We start from the raw sequence: 22,150 nt of genomic DNA on the forward strand, positions 1-22,150 counted from the left end.
AGTACAATCCTAACTAAACCTAATTACACAATAAATCAGATGCAGAATCTGTCAAAGTAGAAAATCATGACCATGTAGGTTCTACAGGACAGAGCATTGTGCATGAGAGGAAGCCATGTGAACTGAGCTCCATCAACACCAAATATGTAAATGGGATAAAAAAACTATCTGTAAAGATTTTAGAAGAAAAATAAAACAAATTTTGTCTACTCAACATTGAGCCCGTAAGTACAGCTGAATTGCACTTGAAAGCTTTTCTCTCCTTTATGAGGCATTAACAAATAATCACCGTAACACTCATCATACTGTAAGTGGAAGAAGCAGAAAAGCTGCAGCTATCAATAAACTTTTGAAATGTTTGTAGGGTTATTAATTTTGGCTAAACTTTTTATCCTGCTAAGAGAAACTGACAGTCTTAGTTCACTACTTAGAATCATAAGATACATCTAGAAGGTGAATGAGTTGTTCAAACCTTTCACAGAATACACTCATTCCCATGTGTTAGGCTGGGAGTCTGAGATGATTCAGTCAGGAGGGGAAAAAACCAAACAACCCAAATTAACAAAAACAAAAAAACATCCAAACAAAAAACCCACTCCCCAAGAAGCCAAGGAAACAAAAAAGCTGTAATACACACACATCCCCCCACACCCCTGTTTGGGAGGTTTTTTTCCCCCTTGAATATCACAAGGGGAAAATAAAACACAAACCAATTCTATTTACCAAATCTAAGACATTACTGAATGCTTGCTTTGGACAAACTTTGTTGAGATTACTATATTTTAATAAAATATTTTGCATAATGCACGAGCAAGAGATAGATTGAGATAAGAGATTTGAAAGCTTCCATTTCAACTAAAAGTCTTTTATAAAATTTAAATTCTGCTGTTTCCAACCAAACATTAGGCTCATAGTAGGGCAAGTTAAAAGATACTGTACTGCAGAGAGATGCTGGTTTAGAAAGTCTGCAATTCATATGAAATGAAAAAAGTAGAAAAATATAAGGGCAAGTGTTCTAAGAAAACAGGTAATCCATAGTACTGTCATCAACTGTAGGTTACTTGGATAAAATAAGGCTGGATTTTTATTGAAATAATCCTGAATGCTCTATTATACATTTAGCTAATTAGTGGGAATGCATCTGAAGATTTATTTAATTACACAATCTTTCTCTTTTCAGGACTGAAATTATATACAAATTCTAAAATAAAATAGAACACATTATAATTAAATACTCTGCTTAGTAATCTGTAGTTTTACTTCTGACCTTCAACTTTTAATCATTCTTTGCTGTCTGTAATATTAAGAGAAAACAAACCAAAACTCTTCAGTTTACAATACAGAGAAAAACCCACAAAGAGCCCAAAAATCCCTGTGCAGTTTTCGCCAGCTCTGAACCACTCCTTGAACATCCAGTGCGATGTCCCACAACCTTTTTACCTTTGGCGTTGTTCGATGGAGAGACTCGGAGCTGGTGCTTTTTGTGTGTTCCTCCAGCTGCCCAGTGGCATGCTTTCCATGACAGATGCTCTGGCTTCATTCTTAACATATGTTCCAGATGATAATTCCATCTTCTTTTCTGGATAACTTTAGAGCCAAGGGGTTTTTGAGCTGTCTAATGAATCTTGGCATCTGTTATAAATTCATTCCATTTAATACATAGTATTTTTCTACAGCATTTGCTTTCAAAGGCATTTAGATGTCTGTACCTTTGTTGGATTTCCAGCTTTCACATCCATATGTTGTGATAGAAAGCAATATCCAAGTTGAAGTTTCACACCCTGGTCTTTAAAACATGGATTTTTATGACCGTATCTTATTTAGTTGGTAAATGAAACTGTTGCCTTGCCAATTTGTAATGCTAGGTCCTTAGTGAAATCCCCAGATGACAGGCACCTTACTGCTGAGATATATAAACTTCTTTCTTTCTTGCATTCTTTTACTTTCTGGTTCAGACTTTGAGCTGGAAGTTTTCAGGGATAAATATTATGCCTATATTTTTTTTCCCCATAGTTATATAATAGCATTGTGAACAAAGTACTAAAAAAAAACCAACCAAACAAAAAATAATGGTTTTAACTTCATCTTCTAAACACTGAAATACAAGAATGCATTGCAGCATTACAGAAGTTACTGCAATTACCATGGAATTCCTGTTTGTTGCAGAGACTTCTCATGCCTTCTTAAGTAATTAAAAATTACCAGTCCCTGCAATGCAAGCTTTCAGTATTTTTTTTCTGAAACCCTATCTCCACATTAAACTTTCTCCATTTTATAAATCCTTGATGCCATATCTAGCAATATAGGTACCACATTTCCATACCAAACTTGATCACTTTCCCAGCCTATCTAACCCATCTTTTAAATTTCTCTGTTTTCTGTATCAATTGTTTTACCAATCACTCTCTACTCCCAACAGGCTCATCAGCTGCTTAGGGCCACACAAAAACAGTAGCATTTACCAGACTCTTTCAAACAAGACCAGAGAACAACTGTGGCCAAGGGAAATGTGTAGCAAAATTAATGAATGACAGGTTTTTACACCAGAAATATACAGTAAGAGTTACAGTATGAACCAAAAGAAAAATATCTTGAAAACTTTGCCAATTCTTCCAGTTTTTGCAATTTCAAACTAGAAACAGAATCTCTAACTTCAACAGAAGCTGAAACCATCAATGCATATTCTTCTTTCAGAAAAAAGAGTGCTGCTCAGTGCAGCATGAGCATAAAAGGCTACTTCCTTGGAGATTATCCTTAAAACAGACTCGGAGAAAGTTCTCCTGATCTTTACTGCTCTTGGTCCCTGCTTATCCCAGGTTTCACAGTAGCTCACTCTATTCCATAGTTAAAAAGAAACATCAATGCAATTAAGATTTACAAAAAGACACCTCTTTTCTCACAATGAGGATTTAAGGAAACTGCCAACTTCACAAGCTTTACTGAGTTTTATCTTTTTGATTCTAAGTCTCCGCAAGGCTTTAGGCTCACTAAAACTGTTCGTGTGTTTCAGATGGCACATTTTGAAACAACATTCTCTTCCTACTAGGTGTGCTCTAAACAGCAATACTGCATTCTTCAGACATTGGTTAAATCATGATGCATGGAATTTCTCAGTAGAGAGTAATTTCTAATATTTATCTATTCTGCGGAAAGATTAAAATAGATTAATTTTTTGCTTTTTTGTGTTAAAAAAATAAAATACCACACCCTAAGTGAAGAAATACAAGCAGATTTTCAAGAAACTCTAAAGACAAGTCTAAAGACAAGTTATTTGGAGCTTTTTTAGATATGTTATGGCAAAAGACAAGAGATCATGGTGAGCCACCCTTTTTATAAACCATGCATGTAATCAAAAAAAACTTTATGGTAAAGCTACAAATATATTTACATCAACAGCTCACAAAGCACAGATGGCTTTTAGGGAATATAGTGAATTACAAGAAAGGAAAGGCTGTTAATATGCTAAAGCTATAATGCAGGACTGTATTTACTACAAAAATACAAATGTTTACTGTGAGGTAATTTACCAGGAACAATTATTTCACTGAATACAACAACCTGTGGTTTTCTATCCACCAAAAATCATAGAGATACTTTCCTTTTGTAAGGAAAGTTCAGACATACTCTAGATGACTACACAATGATGGTTCTGCACTCATCTTGCCTCCCAAAAAAAAAAAAAAAAGAAAAAAAAGCCTTTTTTCCCTGTTTATTTTATTCTGCTCTCACGTATCAACTTGTTACCTTTTTTACAAGAAAATTCATTGCAAGAAACCAACACAAATTTGTATTTTATATTCTTAAGCAAGAATAAGTTAAATTATTGTAGTACATTCTTCAAAAAGACAAAAAAAACCCTATTAATGATAAAACTTTCTAGAATGTGACCTTATTTAAGTGGGTCAAGTTTTTTATTATTGAAGGCAGGGACTAATGATAGTAAAAATAATAGTAATAATGTATTAATATTATTATTGAGTGGGGTATTATTATTACTATTATTATTATTATTATTATTATTTACAGCAGATTCTTTAAAACCTCACTACCAATACACTCAACATCAGTGTGATTATCTATTAATGACTATATGGATACAGAGGAAGCTGGAACAAAAAACATATCTCAGACAAATACATTAGTAAGTATTTCACAGCTATTATATATCACAAATAACATGCTAGAACTGTTTCCCCAGCTTTTAATTTTTGTATACTAAATAAAAGCTACATCTAACTTCTTGGATCTTCTTCTCTACCCTGGAGAGGATGTAGGGCAACACAAAGTATTTGAAAGAATCCCTAAAACCTGCTGGTTTGGTTTCATTTGGGGGTTTTGACTCTTAGTTTGTTCATTTGCCAATAAATTTTTCTAATTCATCTAATATCAGCATGGATGTCCACAGAGCTGCAAATAACAGCAATTCCCTGTCTCCTTTGGAGCAAGGATAGTTGGAAAGGGAAATGTTCATCATCTCTACATAAGCCTCTTTGTGCCAACAGCAGTTCCACATAAAATCCTATGCACATGTTGTAAATTAAAAGTATAAGATCATGAGATTGAAAACCATCCAAAGGGATCTTAGTACTATGTTTACAGCAAAAATTCATTTAAAATATTCATGTGCAAGTTGAAATCAAGGAACATAATCCTTCTCCAAACTTTGTTACATAACCAAGCAAACCCAGAAGTAGGGTATTCATTGCAAAGAATGAAGTTCAGACAAAATCTACTTTACAGGAATTCTACTTAATGTAGCAGAAAATATACAAGAAAACTCAAGACTCTCCCAAATTAACATTACCTGAAGTTTCACTGATTGTCCACCAACACAGTATGAATATTCTGAACTCTGAAAACTATTAGGTATCATTTTAATCTCGTGTAATACCTAGAAGCCAACAAATCACTAGCCTCAGAAGAGTACCTGTCTATCATAAGCTTTGAGAGTTTTCTGGTTAAAATACTGGTTTTAACATCTTTCAAGCTATAAACACAAGAGGATTGCAAAGCTACTCTATTATTTAGATTAAGGAACCACTTAATGTTCCAGACATTAGCCAAGTCATTCTCCTGTGAAAAAATTCTGTTTATTTAAAATCTATAAATGCACAGGAATAGGAATTAGCTAACCCTCCTGGTGGTATTTTTTAATTCAATCACATTAGGACTAGCACAGAGTAAATCAATGGACCTTTTCTAAACATGAATTCCAAAGAACACCATCTTGAAATACAAACTAGCTGTGCCATAGTCCTGTGGTAGTGACAATATGAGTTTTAGGTGCAGTTCTGTGGCCAATTCACTCTTGCAAAGGTGGGAGCTGCCACTAGCAGGGAGCTGTCACATGGCCACTCTCCCATTCCCGTGTTTGCCAGCTCTACTGTTTGTGCAGCTACACAGTGAGTCAGGTCAGGGAAATGATCCATCTGAAAGTTAACTAGGAAAATAAAAATAGATTCATTTTCAGCCAGATAAATTTCCTGGCATGATTCACCATATCACCATTATGAGCACAAGTGCCAACACAACCGAGCTAGGGGAGGACGTGACACTTCCCCCATTTCAGCAACAGCTTCCACTTAAGTTTCAAGTAAACATGGAAGAGCATCAGGGGCAAGTTTGCAAGCTTCTAATTAAAATATAGTAGCTGCTGCTGTTTCTCAAGATAAGAATAAAGTTGTTCAGAAAAGTTTCCAATGTATTAGTCAGCATGCAAAAGCTGGCATGATATTATTAAAAGCCAACACAGTTCAAAACAGAGTGAATATCAGCCTCAAAGTAAAGCAAAAGACACTACATAGAAGCACACTACTTTGAAGGAATTTTTACACGTGTAAAAGTTGTACCACTAATCTATCTGCAATTTCATAAGATCAAAAGTGACCTCATAGGGATCAAGCATAGGGAGAGATGCTGCCATGTTCCTACAGATTACTCTCTCCCAAGGATCACTGTTCAGGGGTTTCCTCCAGTCTCTCTGGAAGACACTGAAAGAATTAACCTTAAGATTTTTCCATTTTCTTTAACAAGACATCTCTTTGTACAACCTAACAGATTTTACCTCTTCCTCAGCAATGTGTCAGGATAAGCAAAATTTTTTAAAAATCCACTTCTTCTCATTCAGACTAAACTTCAACTATTAGATTAATTTTATTTCCTATACAAAAATTATATTTTAATTCTATAATTTTTTTTTTTTTTTGAAGCCTGAATATTGTAATGTAAAGCATTTAGAAGTTTCACAAAGATAAACAAACTCACATTCAGGAAGTCTCTGAGGTGAAGTAACAATACTATTTCCATTTTATCTGAGGGAAACTGTGATGGATAAATTCAGGTTTCCACAACACTGAGTGCCATATTTAAGGTACTATTGGCCCAATCCTTTATTTAATTTACCATCTTACGTCTTCCTTCACTATGAACTAGGTTTTCCATAAATTTATCACAACCAAAATCACAGAGCATTTGTATCAAGTAGCTCTCAAATCTCTTGCTGGTGGTAAAGTTCTCAGTACCTCAGCCTAATTAGCAGCTATTTGTGAAGATTATTCTGGTTACAGTAACTTTTTTATTGTGGCAATGTTGATAAAAGACTATCAGGAAGCTGTGCCCAGTAAATTGTTTTACATTTCAATGTTCAAATGGGAATAACTGAATACACAATTTGGAATTTCAATGCAAAAATTTTAACAACTAATGAAATGGGGAACTTTATTATTTTACACAGTTAATATACTACCATATTGTAATTCAACATTTTTGGGAAGACTACTCTCAAAGTCAAGACAGCCACCAATTTATAAGTGATCTTCTGAATCTATCTAGAAAAAGAGAATGCATTTTCTTACCAGTGCTCTGGCATCTACACATTCATTTCCTATCTTCCTATCAGTTTTTAAGAAAGCATATAGTTAGAAAGCAAATTATAAACTAAGAATTTACAGTAAATAATGTCAGTTGCAATGATCTGGTAACAAAGAAACTTACTTTGGTTTATATCAAGTAAGCTAGCAATGCCCTGAGTTGTGAGGGAAAGAATAAATAACAATGCAGACTAGCTGAGAGATAAAGTAGTACTATTAAGAGATGGTATTAAAGTGCACTGGAAAAAATGAGACTGGAGGTACACCAACATTACAGATAAGGAGTATAGATCTGAAGCAAATCTCCCAGTTATCAACTACTACAAGCTTTGGCTTACACTGTGACCACCACTCATCCATTCCCACTGCTGTGGGGCTCTCAAGTCCATAGGAACAGATGTGACAGTGCATCCAAAGCAAAGCTCTGGAAACATTCATATGCAGCTTGAACAAAAATTTAAGCATGTCTCAACAGATTTGCCTCTATCAGGCTGATGGAGTCCTACCCTGGGAAGCAGGAATCCCTCCCAAAGCAAGTTAAGATCTGTGCTGTTGGAACTAAGCAACAATGTTTTGCCTGCAATTTAGATTAAACTGCTCTCAAGGACTTGGAGATTGAATAAATCGCACTCACTACCAGCATCTTTCCATGTTTTGATGGAAAAAAGCATTTCGTCTCCAATTACTAGAGATACTCATGAAGGGTCAACAGTTCCTCTTAGAAAACAAAACACAATCAAGACAGCACTGGCTGGTTTTATAAACTTCTTCCCTGGTTTTCTCCCTAAAGTTCTTTTATTGAATAAAAAGCTTATTTTCATTATCTCACTCTGCAGTCTCATTTGTCTCATGCCCTGAAATTCTGAGTTCTTAGTCCAGTCCTAAAACTCTTTCAGAACCTATTTTCAAGTCACAGCTGTTGACCTCAATAATGTTTTTGACTATTACAGCAGGGGTAGTATTAAAGAAGTGGTTCCCACAGAGGCATAAACTGATTGACCTAGCTGAGGTAAGAACAAGTACACAGACTGCTTCTGAAATAAAATAAATAACAAAGACTTGGGAGATTTGTTGGACTGGCATGTAGGTATATTGAGAGAAGGTGATTTTCTACAAGGTATCAAAAGTTCTGGTATTGCAAGCATATTATCCTTACAAACACAATGTGAAAGTAACACAAACACAGAGGAATTTTAATTGTAACCAACATATTACAGCATGCCAAAGGCATTACACAGCGTGACTATTTAGCTTCAAGTAAAAAGTAGAGGTTTTAATAAACAGAAAACATGTATTTGCCAAATGGTTCTTCAAATTCTTCTCCAATAGCATCCCTTGGACATTTTCTGGTCATGCAGTACTGCCAGGCCAAAAGAGTTGTAAGCAGGAAAAGGGCAAAGAATTGCTAACAACTGGCTTCCCTAATCCCTGCAACAGAAAATGTTTAACCTTGCTTCTTTAGAAGTATTTCTCTCATGAGTAACTAAGCAATGAATAAGAGAAACCAGCATGAATGAAGAAAACCTTCAGAACGTGAGCAACCAGGCAGCATTCATTATAGAAGAAATGGAAGAGACATACAAGAACCTGTAAGGTCACTGGGTCCAGAATACTCCAAAACTCCCAGGTATTTTCCTGTGTTACAAGCAACCTGTTGCTGTCAGGAATAGCAAAAGTGCTTTTCTACCATAAAACTCAGGATATTTGAAAGCTTTAAGCCCAAAGTGATAAGCACCAGAAACAAGCCTTACAAGCAACAGCAGGGAAAACAAAGATTTGATTTAGATATTGAATTTGGTTAGCTTCTTTTCAGAAATCTGAACATCAGTAGTACCAAGGTCAAACATATTGATATGCCCATGAATGTTCCAGGTTAATAATACACTATTATTACAGACAGAGGGGAACACCTTCCTCCATTTGAAGATATTACTGTATCTTCTATCTGACATATTACTGGTAGGAATTAACATATTCAGTTAAAGAACATGCATAGAATTTTAGCCACTATTCATCTACAATCCAGCTCCATGTATGAGAGCTTCATTTTTATTGATGAGAATCAAAAGTGAAAAACCATTTGAAAACTGGTAACAGTCTCTATTATAGCTGCAATGAAACAAAAACAATTCTAAAACATTTAAAAATTAATCAACCATGCACAATTATCTAATTGACATTCAACAAGGATATTGCAGCAAAGATAATCTTGAGACTGCTTAAAATACTTTGCTTTTTATGCTTCAATTTCTATTGCAAACTGTGTTTAAGAACAGAAACAGGTAATAGTACAAGGTGGAGAGCTGCAAAAATTACACTCACCTATGCACTATCTAAAAAGTATCTGGAATAAAGTTATTTAGCAAAAAGAACACCTCATCCTAGTTACATCAAGTTTAAGATTTTCATATGGTTTTGATCCTCTTCAAGGAAAAGTATGGATAAAAAAGGTGTAATTATTCCAAAAGGAAGATCTTGGTAGTCAACTACAAAGTGAGTGGGACAGAGAAAGGGGTTAGAGAACCTCCTCTCCGAGTGGGGTAGTTGCAGGAAAACAGCATCTAAATACATACATTTCCACTCATAGTGTATGTGGGGGGAAAAAAACAAAAACACACCCAAACAAACAAAACACAAAAACAACAACCAAAAAAAACCAACAAAAACATACAAAGAAACAAAAAAACCAAACAGTGCTGACTGCAAGCAACTTTACAGATTTACCTAAATCCATCCCTACACTGAGCACAAGACACAGCAATCTCAACTATCTGGGAATTTAAAAAAATAAACAACTCTAGCTACCATGCAGGGATATAAGAAAGGTCACAGTGCTATTTTTCCTCCCTTTGGCCCACATGGAACTGCCTCTTTTACATTGATATACTTTGTTAGAACTTCACATTTTGTATTAATTAGATAGGATTAGAGTAGAACAACTACAATATAAAAGGCTTATTTAGTTTCAAGTCAATTATCAATCAAGACTTTACCTTAAGCTATTTGTTAAGACAATTAGAAAAAAATTCTTTAAATTTCTTTTACTTTGTGTAGCAGATGTTCAACAGAGCCTATTTAAATTTGTCTTTGTTAGAGGTGTGTTAAATTGCTCAAATAATTCAGACAATCTGCAAACAAGATTTCTGACAGGTTGTGAATAACACTCAATTAATACCATAACTTCTGAGATTAATTTTCCAGTCAAGTCATTAATGCCACCATTAAAAAAATACCCAAAAACCCCATAAAAAAAACCCACAACAACAAACAAAAGAAAAAACATACCATATGAACTCAATCTCCAGTGCATACTTCCAAAATTAACATCTGTTTGGTGTTGTTTCAACTGTAAAACTCAATGTCCACTACATGAAATAATACAGTTCTTTTCTGGATTTGAGCCAGGGGGAGGAGGAAGAAGATATGTTACCCTAAGACTATAAATAATTTCTACTTTAAACAACAATTCTATTAGCATTTGGAACAATAGATTTATTCTACTATGCTATTTATTCTTCTTGATAGAAGATATAATAACAGTAAATATTTTCCACACGGTTATTTCTCAAAATCCCATGATACCTGCATCATGTCCTGAATCTCAAAAATGAAAACAAAGTGGAGTTGAGTCAGTCTTATCACAATAAATCAAACACATTCTATGAACTGTATGGGTTTAGAAATACTAACACCACTTCAATTTTAGATACTAAGAAGTTATGGAAGGTATTTTAAAAAAGAAGAAAAGAAAAAAGAAAACCATTGAGAGAAAAATCATATTACAGTATTTCAGTGATACATTATTTACAGGACAATCTCATTAGGAAGCTTCACAGAAAAGCCTCATGATATTTGTTTTTACCACCATCTCACTACATCAAACTTCTTAAATAATTACAGTTAAGCCACAACAGTTTTGGACTTCAGCTCCCTCTCTACAAGATTGGAATGCTGGTACATGTACCGTGTGAGCCACGTGAAGGATACCATGGCAAACTGCATTACCTAACGCACCACACCAGAACACCAAAGCCCAGAGATAAGGCAACAGAAGAGTGGCAACACAAGCACTAACTTAAACTGATAACATATTGTTGGTCTTTAAACTATGATTTAGCCATCATGTTGTGCCTTACGCACTTGGTATACATCCCCACCAAAACCAAAACCTTACTCTTTCAATTAACAACAAAGTTAGCTGACATGTTAAATTTAAAACTGGGTCCTTAAAAAAGTTAGCATCTGTGTCAATTCTTCCTTTGTCCCAAATGATCTTTCAATAACATGGTAACAGAAACTCTTAAATCTTTTCATATGTTTAAATTAATTGAAATTTGTGCACAGGTTATATATAAAGAAATTAGGTTGCAATTAAGCAAAGTTATGAAAGATCCTTAAATCTAATTGTTGTGACTATTATAGACCACAGACAAGGTCAGGTCTACAACTCAGAAAACTTCGGCTTTAAAGAAAAAATACCACATGAATTATATGCATAAAACTCACTTTTTTAATGATACAGCCCTAATCACACTAGGCATGTTCATCATGTAAAAAAACATGTTTCCAAACTGATAAATTAAAAACATATCCCTCTCTGCAAATCATTAAATTTAATTTAGTAAATACAGTAAATGCATGCTAAGTAAAATTAAGGATACCAACTTTCCAGCTTTTACGTAAGTTTAAAGATACTCACTCTACAAAACATTGTCCTCTGCAAATACAAAATGTAAAAGTAATTTCAGCAATTTCTGCAGAGTGCTTACACTAACTGCAATAATGTCAAATATTTAATTTCTGCATATCAGCAACAAGGTTCAGGTCACTGTATTTAAGGTTCTTAGTCAAAACTTCTTTCCTTTCATCTGTCTGCATTACAAGGAAAAATGCTGGTGTCATCTAAGAAATAAAATCGTAAATGAAGACAATGCATCTCACTCCTAATCCAGCTACAGGTATAACCGGAGAACAGAAAGAAAGAAAAATTATGCTCATTGAGACAGTGAATTGCAAAAATATGTTTGCAGCCACAGGCCATGAGCTGCTTGGTTCTTGTCGCTGGATCTAAGACAGTAAGTTACAACCATTAAGCTGTCCTTACAAAATTACATTCCCACTCCTCTCGCACCTGAGCAGAGACTCCACTCTAAGGTGACCAGTCTCCTGGCTCTCCACTTGTTCAGGTTCTGATGTCTCACAGGAATCTCAATTAGTGCTTCAGTTCATATCAGGAAAGTGCTTTTGCAGCAAATCTTCTCACCACTCTAGTTAATGCACTTTCATCTGCTGCTTGAAGCAGTCCCACAGTGCGCAAACCTGGTTCGTTTCAGATGAAACTAAAAGCCACAGGATGTACCTCAGGAGCACTGCCACTGCCAAAGGGGCACAGAAGCAGACAAAAGCCAGTCCAAATTAACACCCATTTCACTCTACAAATGCACTAAATTTAGATAGGTATCAAGTCCTCATGACCAATTACTACATTCTCCCAGTCTGCTCTTGCTGGGCTGCATTACTTGCTCAGGCACACCTAGTCACTGTGCTTCAGGGCTGCCTTTCACCTGGGTCCTGAGGTTCCTCAAGCTTCTCAGGCACTGCTTCTCCCTGGGTTTTGTGTCTTCTATTGTCCAAAGTTCTCACCTCCAGCCTGTCATCTCTGCTCGTTTGACCAACACCTTACCCTTCCACAGTATCATCTAGTCTCACCATGCTAAAACTGCTTCTCCTAAAAACCACTCAAAGCCCAAGTATGATCAGTCTCAAAAAAACTTAATTCTGCATTTCTCAACTTTGAGTAAAACACTAATACTTTAATGGGTGCCTCATTTAAGCACACACAGAAAAACAGGGCTTTGAAGTCAACTGTATAGCATCACATCTGATTCTTCAGTGCTCAACAGCAGGCTTAAAACCGTACAAACATATAGCCTTCAGCCCTCTATTACTGACATGGATACAGCAATAAGAATAATAATAAAGCAAACATCTTTTCACTGCATTTCACAGCCATTCACAGTGTCCTAACATACCCTGTCTTCCCTAGCAGACTCTCAATGCAGAGATCCCCAGCTCTATTTTTAGTCCTCCCCTCTCATTTCTACAGTGAGTTTGCCTAACTCGCCTTTGTAATGGCCCGCCTCATTAGACAGCTCCTCAAAACCATTTTTCATCCCAATACCTTCAAGTCATCCTCATACTCCTGACTGGGCTGTGAATCACAAAAAAAAGAAGTTGGATTTCTTTTCCCTTTCCTTGTAACACAAACCATACTGACTGCTGAAGGGGACAATATTAAAAGGTCCAGGGCTGTAGTCACACGACCAAGTAATTCAGCATAATTTAAAAACAGATCAGTCAACTGTAGCAGCCCAGGCCCCTGTGTTCCCAGCAGGAAGGGTTTACAAGACTTATTTCTAGATAAATTCAGTCTGGAGTCTCAGAAATTTATGCTGCACCATACACTCGGCTCAGGACTGTCCAAAGGGCTGGTCACTGGGACTGGAATTCATTCAGTGTCTGCCTGGACAAAAGATCCCACACTCACCTTTCTCCAGGTGGAACATGGTTTGTACCTACAGCCTCTGAACTAAGACAATGAATGTCAAGTGGTGATGATCAAAGAATTCAGTTTAAAATTGTAACAGAATGATCACTTGTGGAAGCAAGACAGCTTTACCCAGTCCCACAATGATTCTTAGCACAGACAGAAAATATTTAGCTGCCAAAATAAGTATTTACTGAGCATATTCTCAGAATATAGAATAAAGTTGGATACTTTTTCTTGGCAACATTTAAAAAATCCACTTTACAACTTTGATTTTCTTGTTTCAATGCAAGGTTGGAATAAAAGTTGTAATTACATGAAATGTATAACCATTGAATAAAATGCTTACAAATTCTTAGTGTTGTGAAACACAAATGTGCTTTTCCTTTTGTTTTCAGAAACAAACAAAACAAACACTTTAACCCACCAATAACCAGAATAAATCAGACAAAGAAATTTACAGACAATATTGGATGCAATTTTAAAAATTTCCACTAAAACCTACATTGTTACATATAGCAAGGAAAAAAAAAAACCAACCCAACCATAAATTCAAAGTTATTTATGATAAGGAAAAATGCATGCTATGAAATGTCTTTAACTGGAAAAGGAAACAATTACTAACAAAACTGACCTCAAAATGTCAACTTGGTGGACTTTTCTTCAATTAATTGATAGTAAAACAGAGTGAGAAGAGAAAACCTTTATTTAACATTTCAGAATTTCAAATATTAAGACATTGAATTTCAGTGTATATTGTCCATGTCTGGATTCCAGTAATTAATATATATATATCCAACTGACAGCAGTTGTAGTAAGAATGAGCAATATTACCTGAAGGAACTGATGTCATGTGAAAGAAAATTATTTGGAGCATACTAATCATTCAAATACATTTGAAAGAATTTTATATGAAATAATCAAAAAAGGAAATCAGATCACCAAACTGAGTAAACAACAACAAGGCGGAAAGGAAAAATAATTTAAAATTGTAAATAGTTCCTGTCGTGTAAAATATTATTTGTTATAAATACAGGTATGTACCCCAAAATAGGAAGCAGGCCTTACACTTAACATGGTTTATCTCATTTTCATTTACAGTACCCATAAATCCTGAGATATGATTTATGCAGGAATAATAAAAGAATAATAAAATTTTCTCTCATTATCTTGCCTTCCTTGACATTTAATGTCAATCTGCAATAACAAAGCTAATAATGATCTTTGTCTTCACACATTGCTATTGAAACAAAGTATTTCTTTGTAAATTAAAGGGTAATTTTGTTCCCACTATTTCAGTCTAATCTTTCTGGGCTAGGATCACAGAAACTCATGGCATAAATCACCCTAAAATGCAGATCACCTCCTCTCTCTGAGAGAGTTTATGTTCTTTTGAAAATAATCATGTGCGCAACCACAACCTAAAGCAAAGCAGCATGAAGCATGGAAGATTTCATCCAAAGTTCATCACATGATATGAATGCCAGATATTTCTAGAGGTTTCACATTCATAGCTGAACATACACCAACCTCCCTAAATTGCAAATCACATGGTGAAACATTTTAAAGAAACTCAAGAATTCACAGGATTTCAAATATAACAGAAAAACATACTTTATACTGGCTTATAGTTAGGAAAATATTCGTTAATTATACGGCTTCCAGGTCTGCTAAGTAATTAGGTGTATGCTGAGCTTTATGCAAGTATTATGTTGATTTTACTGGGACTGCTTGAATCTGTAATACAAGCTGAGCCACACTGAATGATTTTGACATCTAGGAAATTTCACTGAAAGTATCAGATCTACAGCAGCTTCCAGTCAACCTTTGACTGCACACCTCTATTACTGCCTCTTCAAGATGCCACAAGAGCCAGCTTAGTCTGATGCACAGGACAGCAGCTGCAGCAGCAAGGTTCAAGATGAAGTGGGAATTACTGAGTCCAACTTCCTCTGCACTGTCTGGTACCCCCACAAATAGGGGCAGTGCAGAGGGTTACATACCAATACCAACAAGGCCTCGATCTCACCGTGTGGTCAGATTAGCTTGTTCCAGACCAGAAGATAAATCAAAAACATTCAGCTGTGTAACCATGTAATACCATTGCACACAGTGTAGGAGACATCAGAAGCACTTTCCATTAAAAGGTAGAACTTACCCCTCTTCTGTACCCAGCCTTCCTTCACAATGGTAACATCGCTCATGATGACTCCACTCTGAACCCCAAACTCAAAAGAGTATTTCTTCGAGTTATCAGCTTGTCTGTTTGGCTTCTCTTCTGCAGCTCTTCACAATTTCTACTGATGAGTCAGACTGGAAGGAAATATTAGAGAAAGAATTTGAGTCTTTTCTGTTTTTCTCACTTGACAGCCAACAAAAAAGTCTTTGTTGATGTGTTTCACTGACTGAGCTCATATTAAAAATCTGCCTTTATTTTTAATTAACTGTATAACACAATCATGTTTCTAGTCTTACAGCACATTTTCCATGAACACTACAATACTAAAAAGCAGCAGAATGTGTTAAAATTTAAGTCATATGGCACTTTTGTAAAATGCACACAGCAGAATTCTCTCGTACTAATGCACAGGATGCTGTTAAATGAAAGGCTGCTGGACCTGCTTCGAAGGCCCAGCTCTGAATACACAGGAGCTTTCCCTGTTCCCACAGTTGTCAGAACCCATGCAACGGACAAGTGCTTCCTCTATTATAGCTACCTACAATCATATTAAGAGTGTGAGAAAGCAGAATGAAAGGTTATATTCTTGCTACTTCCACTATAATTTTATTATATCCAATACAAATCCTGAATTTTCAGGAGTTTTTCAAAACCAGCATCATCTCCAAGTACACAAACAGAAAAACAACCTCTTGCAAGTACAAATTAACCAAAAACACCCCCAAACGTTCAGTTTATGAAAAGAAGGAGTGCATGTTCTCTCAAGGCTTTAAGCCAGGCAGTGACATGAGTGCTCTTTTCCCTACAAACCTCAGCCTGCAGGGCACAGAAGGGAAGTTAGTCCTGGAACAGGACATACCACTCTCAGAAGCCACAACCCTCTCTTTTGACCACCTCACTCCCAGAGTACCTAACAGCTGTGAAGAAGAGATAAATAGCGCTACAATTAAGTAGGAAGAGAAGCCAGAGGCCAGGAGATGTTTCCTTTTGCCAGCAAACTGCCTTTCCCCTCCAACCTTCAAAACAAAGAGAAGCATTCAAATAATGCTCATCCAGAAAAGCGTGGGAAGACAAGAAATGGGATTTCTCTTGTGGTGGAGGAACACCCTTCCACAGGTCTACACACAGGAGTACATATGTACACAGTGGTGGCACAGAACAGGAACCCCCACACAAGTTTAGTGCTATCAAATACAGCCCATACATATCCATTTAGTAGGCTGACCAACAAATAAAAACAGGAAAGAAACAAATATGACTGTGCTAGAAGCAATCTGTGCAACAAGTTAATGAAGAAAGCACTGGGAAATCATGGGTTTTTTTAACACAATCAAGTACAAATGAAAAACTGAACCATTATAAACATACAGGTTATTTCTTATTTATCATTTGAAATACGTGTATTTGCATGGCACAGTTGCTAGATTGAAGGCTCCTTCTGCATGGATGCTGTAACTTGCAAAATAAAACCTGGCATGAGAATTTTTTCAAGTGGTATGCAACAAAAAATACAGTACAACCCAATTTTACAGAAACATTCTAGTGTGCCCATGTCAGCCTTGCTTTCACTAAACTACTTTTTTTCAAAAACAGTCAGTAATTCGGCTGCAAAAAAGTAAAAATCACAAAGTTAAACTCATTAATAGTGTAAAGTTTAAGTAATATTGACTACTGTGTCTCTGAGACATCCCCATGGCACTGGCAGATGTGGCAGTGAGACCTGCGTGGGGGACACACAACCTTTGGCACTGGCACCCCGTCGTGTCCAGCAGGACACCACACACCTGTGTCTATAGAAACACAGCCTGTTTAAGCTTTCATAAGAGTTAAAAGAAAATGTTATGTACATTTTGGAAGGACGTGAGAATGCTTTATTGATGCTAATTGATCTAACTTTAGCTGCTTTGGCATCATATGTTATACGCAAGTCAGTACAGCAGAAATAACCAAAGCTTACATTTCCACATCCTGCACCTTACTAATGTGAGAGCTAATTTCTGGGTCAGACATTATCAGAACTTTTGTTTGCATGCTTCAAACAAGATAAGTAAGTCTATCAGCTGTGCATGAAAAGAGATCTGACAGATTAAGACACGCGCCTGAAAGCAGGCTGCTGTTCTGCCGTTCTGGATCACCGCAGCACAGCATCAGCTCTTATTACAAACACATAAATCTTTACAAAGCCCAGGGGTGGGTGTCAAACAACTGTGACCTAAGAGCAGCTGTTCTGGGAAGGAAGTGTAAGCACATCAATTTCCAAATAACCAACAAGTTCAGTTTTATACAAGGCTTACATTGCATTCTTTGAGAAGTAATCCCAGTTTAATTTTTTTCCAGCTATAAAGACACAAGAAGCAATGTAACACTCAGTATTTACCTTGGGCTGGCATATGCTGCACTACATTTTATCCTTTTGGCAAATTTAATGTACTTTCCATTTTTGGTGTGCACTTGTGAACAGTGCAATGATTTATTCTTACTGGTAAAGACACAGCTATAAGAAATTAACTCCTGTACTAAGCAGCAATAATCTTGTCTGCCCACAGACTGATCAATCAGTCCATGATTTATGAATGAATTCATGCTTGAAGCTCCCTATTTACCCACTGATTACAATTAAGTTAGTGTTACGCAATCAAAATCTGATCTATGACCGACTTTCATGTCAGACAGTGCCTGAAACAACCTCAAGTGTATGTCTGTAGGCTTGCATTCCACCCATCACATGTACTGCTTTACTGAATTTTGAACAAAATCCCCAAAAGACAAAAATCACATAAATATGGTGATAAAATTAACTGCACTATCCCCAGTTTAGCTTCACAGTACTACCAGAAACAACTTTAGAATTACCAACAGTTCTATGGTTGTATTGATTGCTCCATTAATGGGTAATTAAAAGTCAAGCTGAATTACATAGGAAGCTGAAGGAGATACATCAAAGCATTAAAAAGCTAATGAAAATAAAGGATATATATGCACACTACACTTTTAAGAAACCATTTGTAAGCATCTGTAATATTATCCCTTATTAAATGCCTTTGAGCCTTTCTAAAAGCTGTACTCCTTTACTCTAAAAGTCATTCAGCAATGTTCCAGAAGAGCAGAATTTTGAGAATTGCTTCTTATCATGACCAAAACTAGCGTTATAGTGAAAATTAGTCACACAAAAGCCTTTTTCCCTGAAGATGTAATGAAGAATTGTGTATAGATGTAAAGGAGTTGTCTGAAACACATAGAACAAAATCTCACATGAAAACAGCATTTCATCTATAGTTCAACTACTTCAAGAAAAGCTAAAGAAATGTTTATTCTGCACATCTGGCAGAGAATTTAAATACTTGTTAGCAGTCGACTCTTCCCTCCCAATGCACTTGAAGTTTCAGCAGCTGGTATGAAGTCATTTTTACAGTTTACCTTACTGCTACATAGGATGAACCCACAGAAATGGGGGAAAAATACATTAGAGCTGAACTTGATGTTTTGCATTACAGCTGCTTCCTACAGGGAAGAACTTGACTTGGTTTTATATGTTTTCAGGCAACTACAGACCACATCAGCTTGCTTCTTTCCCCATCCCCACCCTTTTTTTGTATCTTATCAAACTTTTAAGATATTTTTCCCACAGTATATTGTGTGTATTCTGCAGACAGTATCAGATAGTCATGTATATGAACAATACATACAAGAACGCACTGTCAGCATACTTTACAATGAAGGTGTGAAGATTTACTCCACTACAACCAGTGATGTGGAGAATTTAGGGGCACAGTTTAGTGGTGCACTTGGCAGTATTAGCTCTTTTCCAACCTAAATGATTCTATGCAAACACCTGCAAGGGGTTTTTATCCCATAAAAAATGTACAATTTTCCTTTTTTCTTCAGGAAGTTATTAAGCCACTTTTGTAGTGTGAGATAAAGCAATCCAGCACACTTCTAAAGAGCTAGTATTATGCTTTTAAGTTCCTAGCTGTAAAGGTTGCAAAGGCAACTTTCTGACCAAAGATTAAGCAGAGACTACTACAAGCAAGAGTTCTAGATCCCTGTGCCAAGGCTCATAGTTTCCCTGAGCCATGGTAAAAACTAGCCAACACCTTCTCTGTTTTTATCTTGAACTTGAAGAATATCAGCAATATAAAGAAGAACCATCTTACTTCACAATGCTGCCATATGGGAAATATAAGATTGACAATTAAAATGAGCAATGGACCATTCAGTAGAAAGACGGTTTTTCCCCAGCTTCTCTTTTTAATTTAAAGGATGCCCATCACAGCAGTCAGCTACCTACAGAGACTGGTGAATAATGAGAAGAAATACCTTCCAAACAGAAGAACTAAAAACTGTGTTTCAGGTCTACACTTAACAACCACTATGTGCAAGTGAATTATCATTGAGATTCACAAGAACAGACAAGACTCCTTTGAAATCTGGGCATCTTCCCATTCTCCCCATGACAAGAGACAGCTGAGTAAAGAAGACAGCACCCATAAATTCAGTGTAAATTGTATGATTCAGTTCTCTGTTGTAAGAACTTTCATAAACACAGGCTTCTACTTTCAACAATTTTGGAGCTGAGAAAAAAACAAAAACTCTCACATTTACCAACTTGAGTTACCAGACAGAATACCAGGAGAATCAATAGCAGCCCTTCTAGAGATGATCCCCATAACTTCTTGTACCATTATCAACTCAGTGAATCATCCAACCTTGTTCTCTTAATACATGAGTACTACCATTTTCTCTTTTTACAAGTAATCATTTGTTTAGTAAAATGTTTGGGGAGAAAATAACAGCAAGTGAACCTTTCTGATTCCCTTTTTCTGACTCACTGGGATTCTTTGGTCCCCCAGGTAAGCAGAGCCAAATCTCGTCATCTCTATTTCCTTATTTTTCAGAAAAGTAACTGAATCATTTTGTACATGCACACAATATCTACATCACCAAAAAAGCAATTCTCAGTGGCTTCCATCATACACATTTGTTTCCTTGCTTTGGGGGCTTTTTCTGTAGCAGATCAAGCTATTAAGAGTTCTTCTCAAATTTGACTCCTCCCAAACAACAGACCAGGCTGTAACTTCTTCCAATGCAGGTTCACTCCCAGAGCAAAGAATTCAAAATGTCAAAGCTCTAAACTAAAACCAGAGTTATCTTTAGGAATGGAAGCTGAAATCCAGGTTTTATTTATATGAAAAACACATGCATATCCTCCTCCCTCAGCAAAGCTGGCCAAACAATTAGAGGATACATTGCACATCATCAAAAATTACACAAAAGACTATATGACAGAACAGAGATTCTTACAAAACTTGCTAAATCAAATTAGACCATATTATTAATAGAAGAATCACATTCAGGTGAGTGCTTTATTTAAAAAGTATGAGATATTTATACAGGCTTTTATAAACTACCTATTCTGGAATTCTGGTTATACTGACTGATTTAAATACTATCACAACTTAGACTGAGGAAAAAGGAATCTCTAGACACAGGGTATTTCTCCAACTTATTAAGTCAATTAAAAATTGAAAAAAGAAATACAAAAAATCCACAATATCAAACCAACACAAAAGATGAACTGATTTGACAAGGCAAAGAAATTAACAAAAAGAGATTATTTAAAGAAAATAGATCCTAAATTAAAAAAATTGTAAACTTCATGTACATACTATTAAAATTCTGAAAGATGCCTTAAATAGTTTCTAAGTAGACCTATTCAAAGTTTTTAAAACAAATATAAAAAATCCCAAGATTTGAGGTTGCCTCCACAATAGGCATTGAAAATACTTTTTAAACTACATTTCATACTAAAAGTCTCAATGAACTTAAAAAAAAAATTGTATTAGAAATTTACTTGTAACAACTTTACTTTGTAAGTTTTGATTTGGAGTAATGAGGGACATGATAGGAAAATGTCACTGCCTACACCTTGTGGTAAGGAAAACCAACATACTTTGGAAAACATAAATAGCTCTTTCTAATTTATGCTTATGTGTATGCTAAATATTTGCAGTGTTCTATTTTCACTTTCAGTATGTCAAAAGGCTTCACATAACTAATATATGCTCAGATAAGCCTAGTTAGGAGAATGCAGACATACTGAAATATTAATATACAAGTTAGATGTTTTATTTAGATTCTGCAACTGAATAAGTTTATCAGGAAAGAAACCATCATTCTGTACTTTATTTCCTATTACAATGACAAAGCAAGTTATTTTAAGGGACAGAGGTATAATTAAAGCAAGGTGAACAAAGCCACCCTTGCCTTTGTTTACCAAGGTATAAAGGAAGTTTCTAAATGTAACTAAATTGTTTCTTTAGAATCCCACGTGAAACATTAACAACCCATTGTTTTGCCCTGTGTTTATTGATAAAAATGCTTTAAATCCTTTTTTTTCCCCTCAAATCACATAAAACAATAACAGAAAAGCAGACAGAAGCAGAGATAAAACTTAATAGAGTGTATGTCTGAAATGTAACTAAAGAATACATTTCAAGTAGAAAAGATGAAGGGAGGACTAAAATCATGCATAAAAAAAGTTACTGAGGCAATGAT

At 35.7% G+C, this 22,150-nt stretch overlaps 1 protein-coding gene across 3 annotated transcripts in view; it reads right to left on the minus strand.

The window, feature by feature from the left end:
• AKT3 (AKT serine/threonine kinase 3) overlaps window positions 1-22,150 on the minus strand; it is a 150,094-nt gene that overhangs the window by 121,700 nt on the left and 6,244 nt on the right. For all 3 annotated transcript variants that reach the window (XM_014259363.2, XM_005530590.3, XM_088053503.1), the window contains exon 2: window positions 15,575-15,729. In XM_014259363.2, coding sequence (XP_014114838.1) covers window positions 15,575-15,620 — 46 coding nt within the window. In that variant the 5' untranslated portion in view covers window positions 15,621-15,729. The remainder of the gene's footprint in view (window positions 1-15,574; window positions 15,730-22,150) is intronic.

Source organism: Pseudopodoces humilis, chromosome 3, assembly GCF_049639895.1.
Source record: "Pseudopodoces humilis isolate 2021_Gansu_Grassland_sample_001 chromosome 3, ASM4963989v1, whole genome shotgun sequence".
Lineage (NCBI taxonomy): Eukaryota > Metazoa > Chordata > Aves > Passeriformes > Paridae > Pseudopodoces > Pseudopodoces humilis.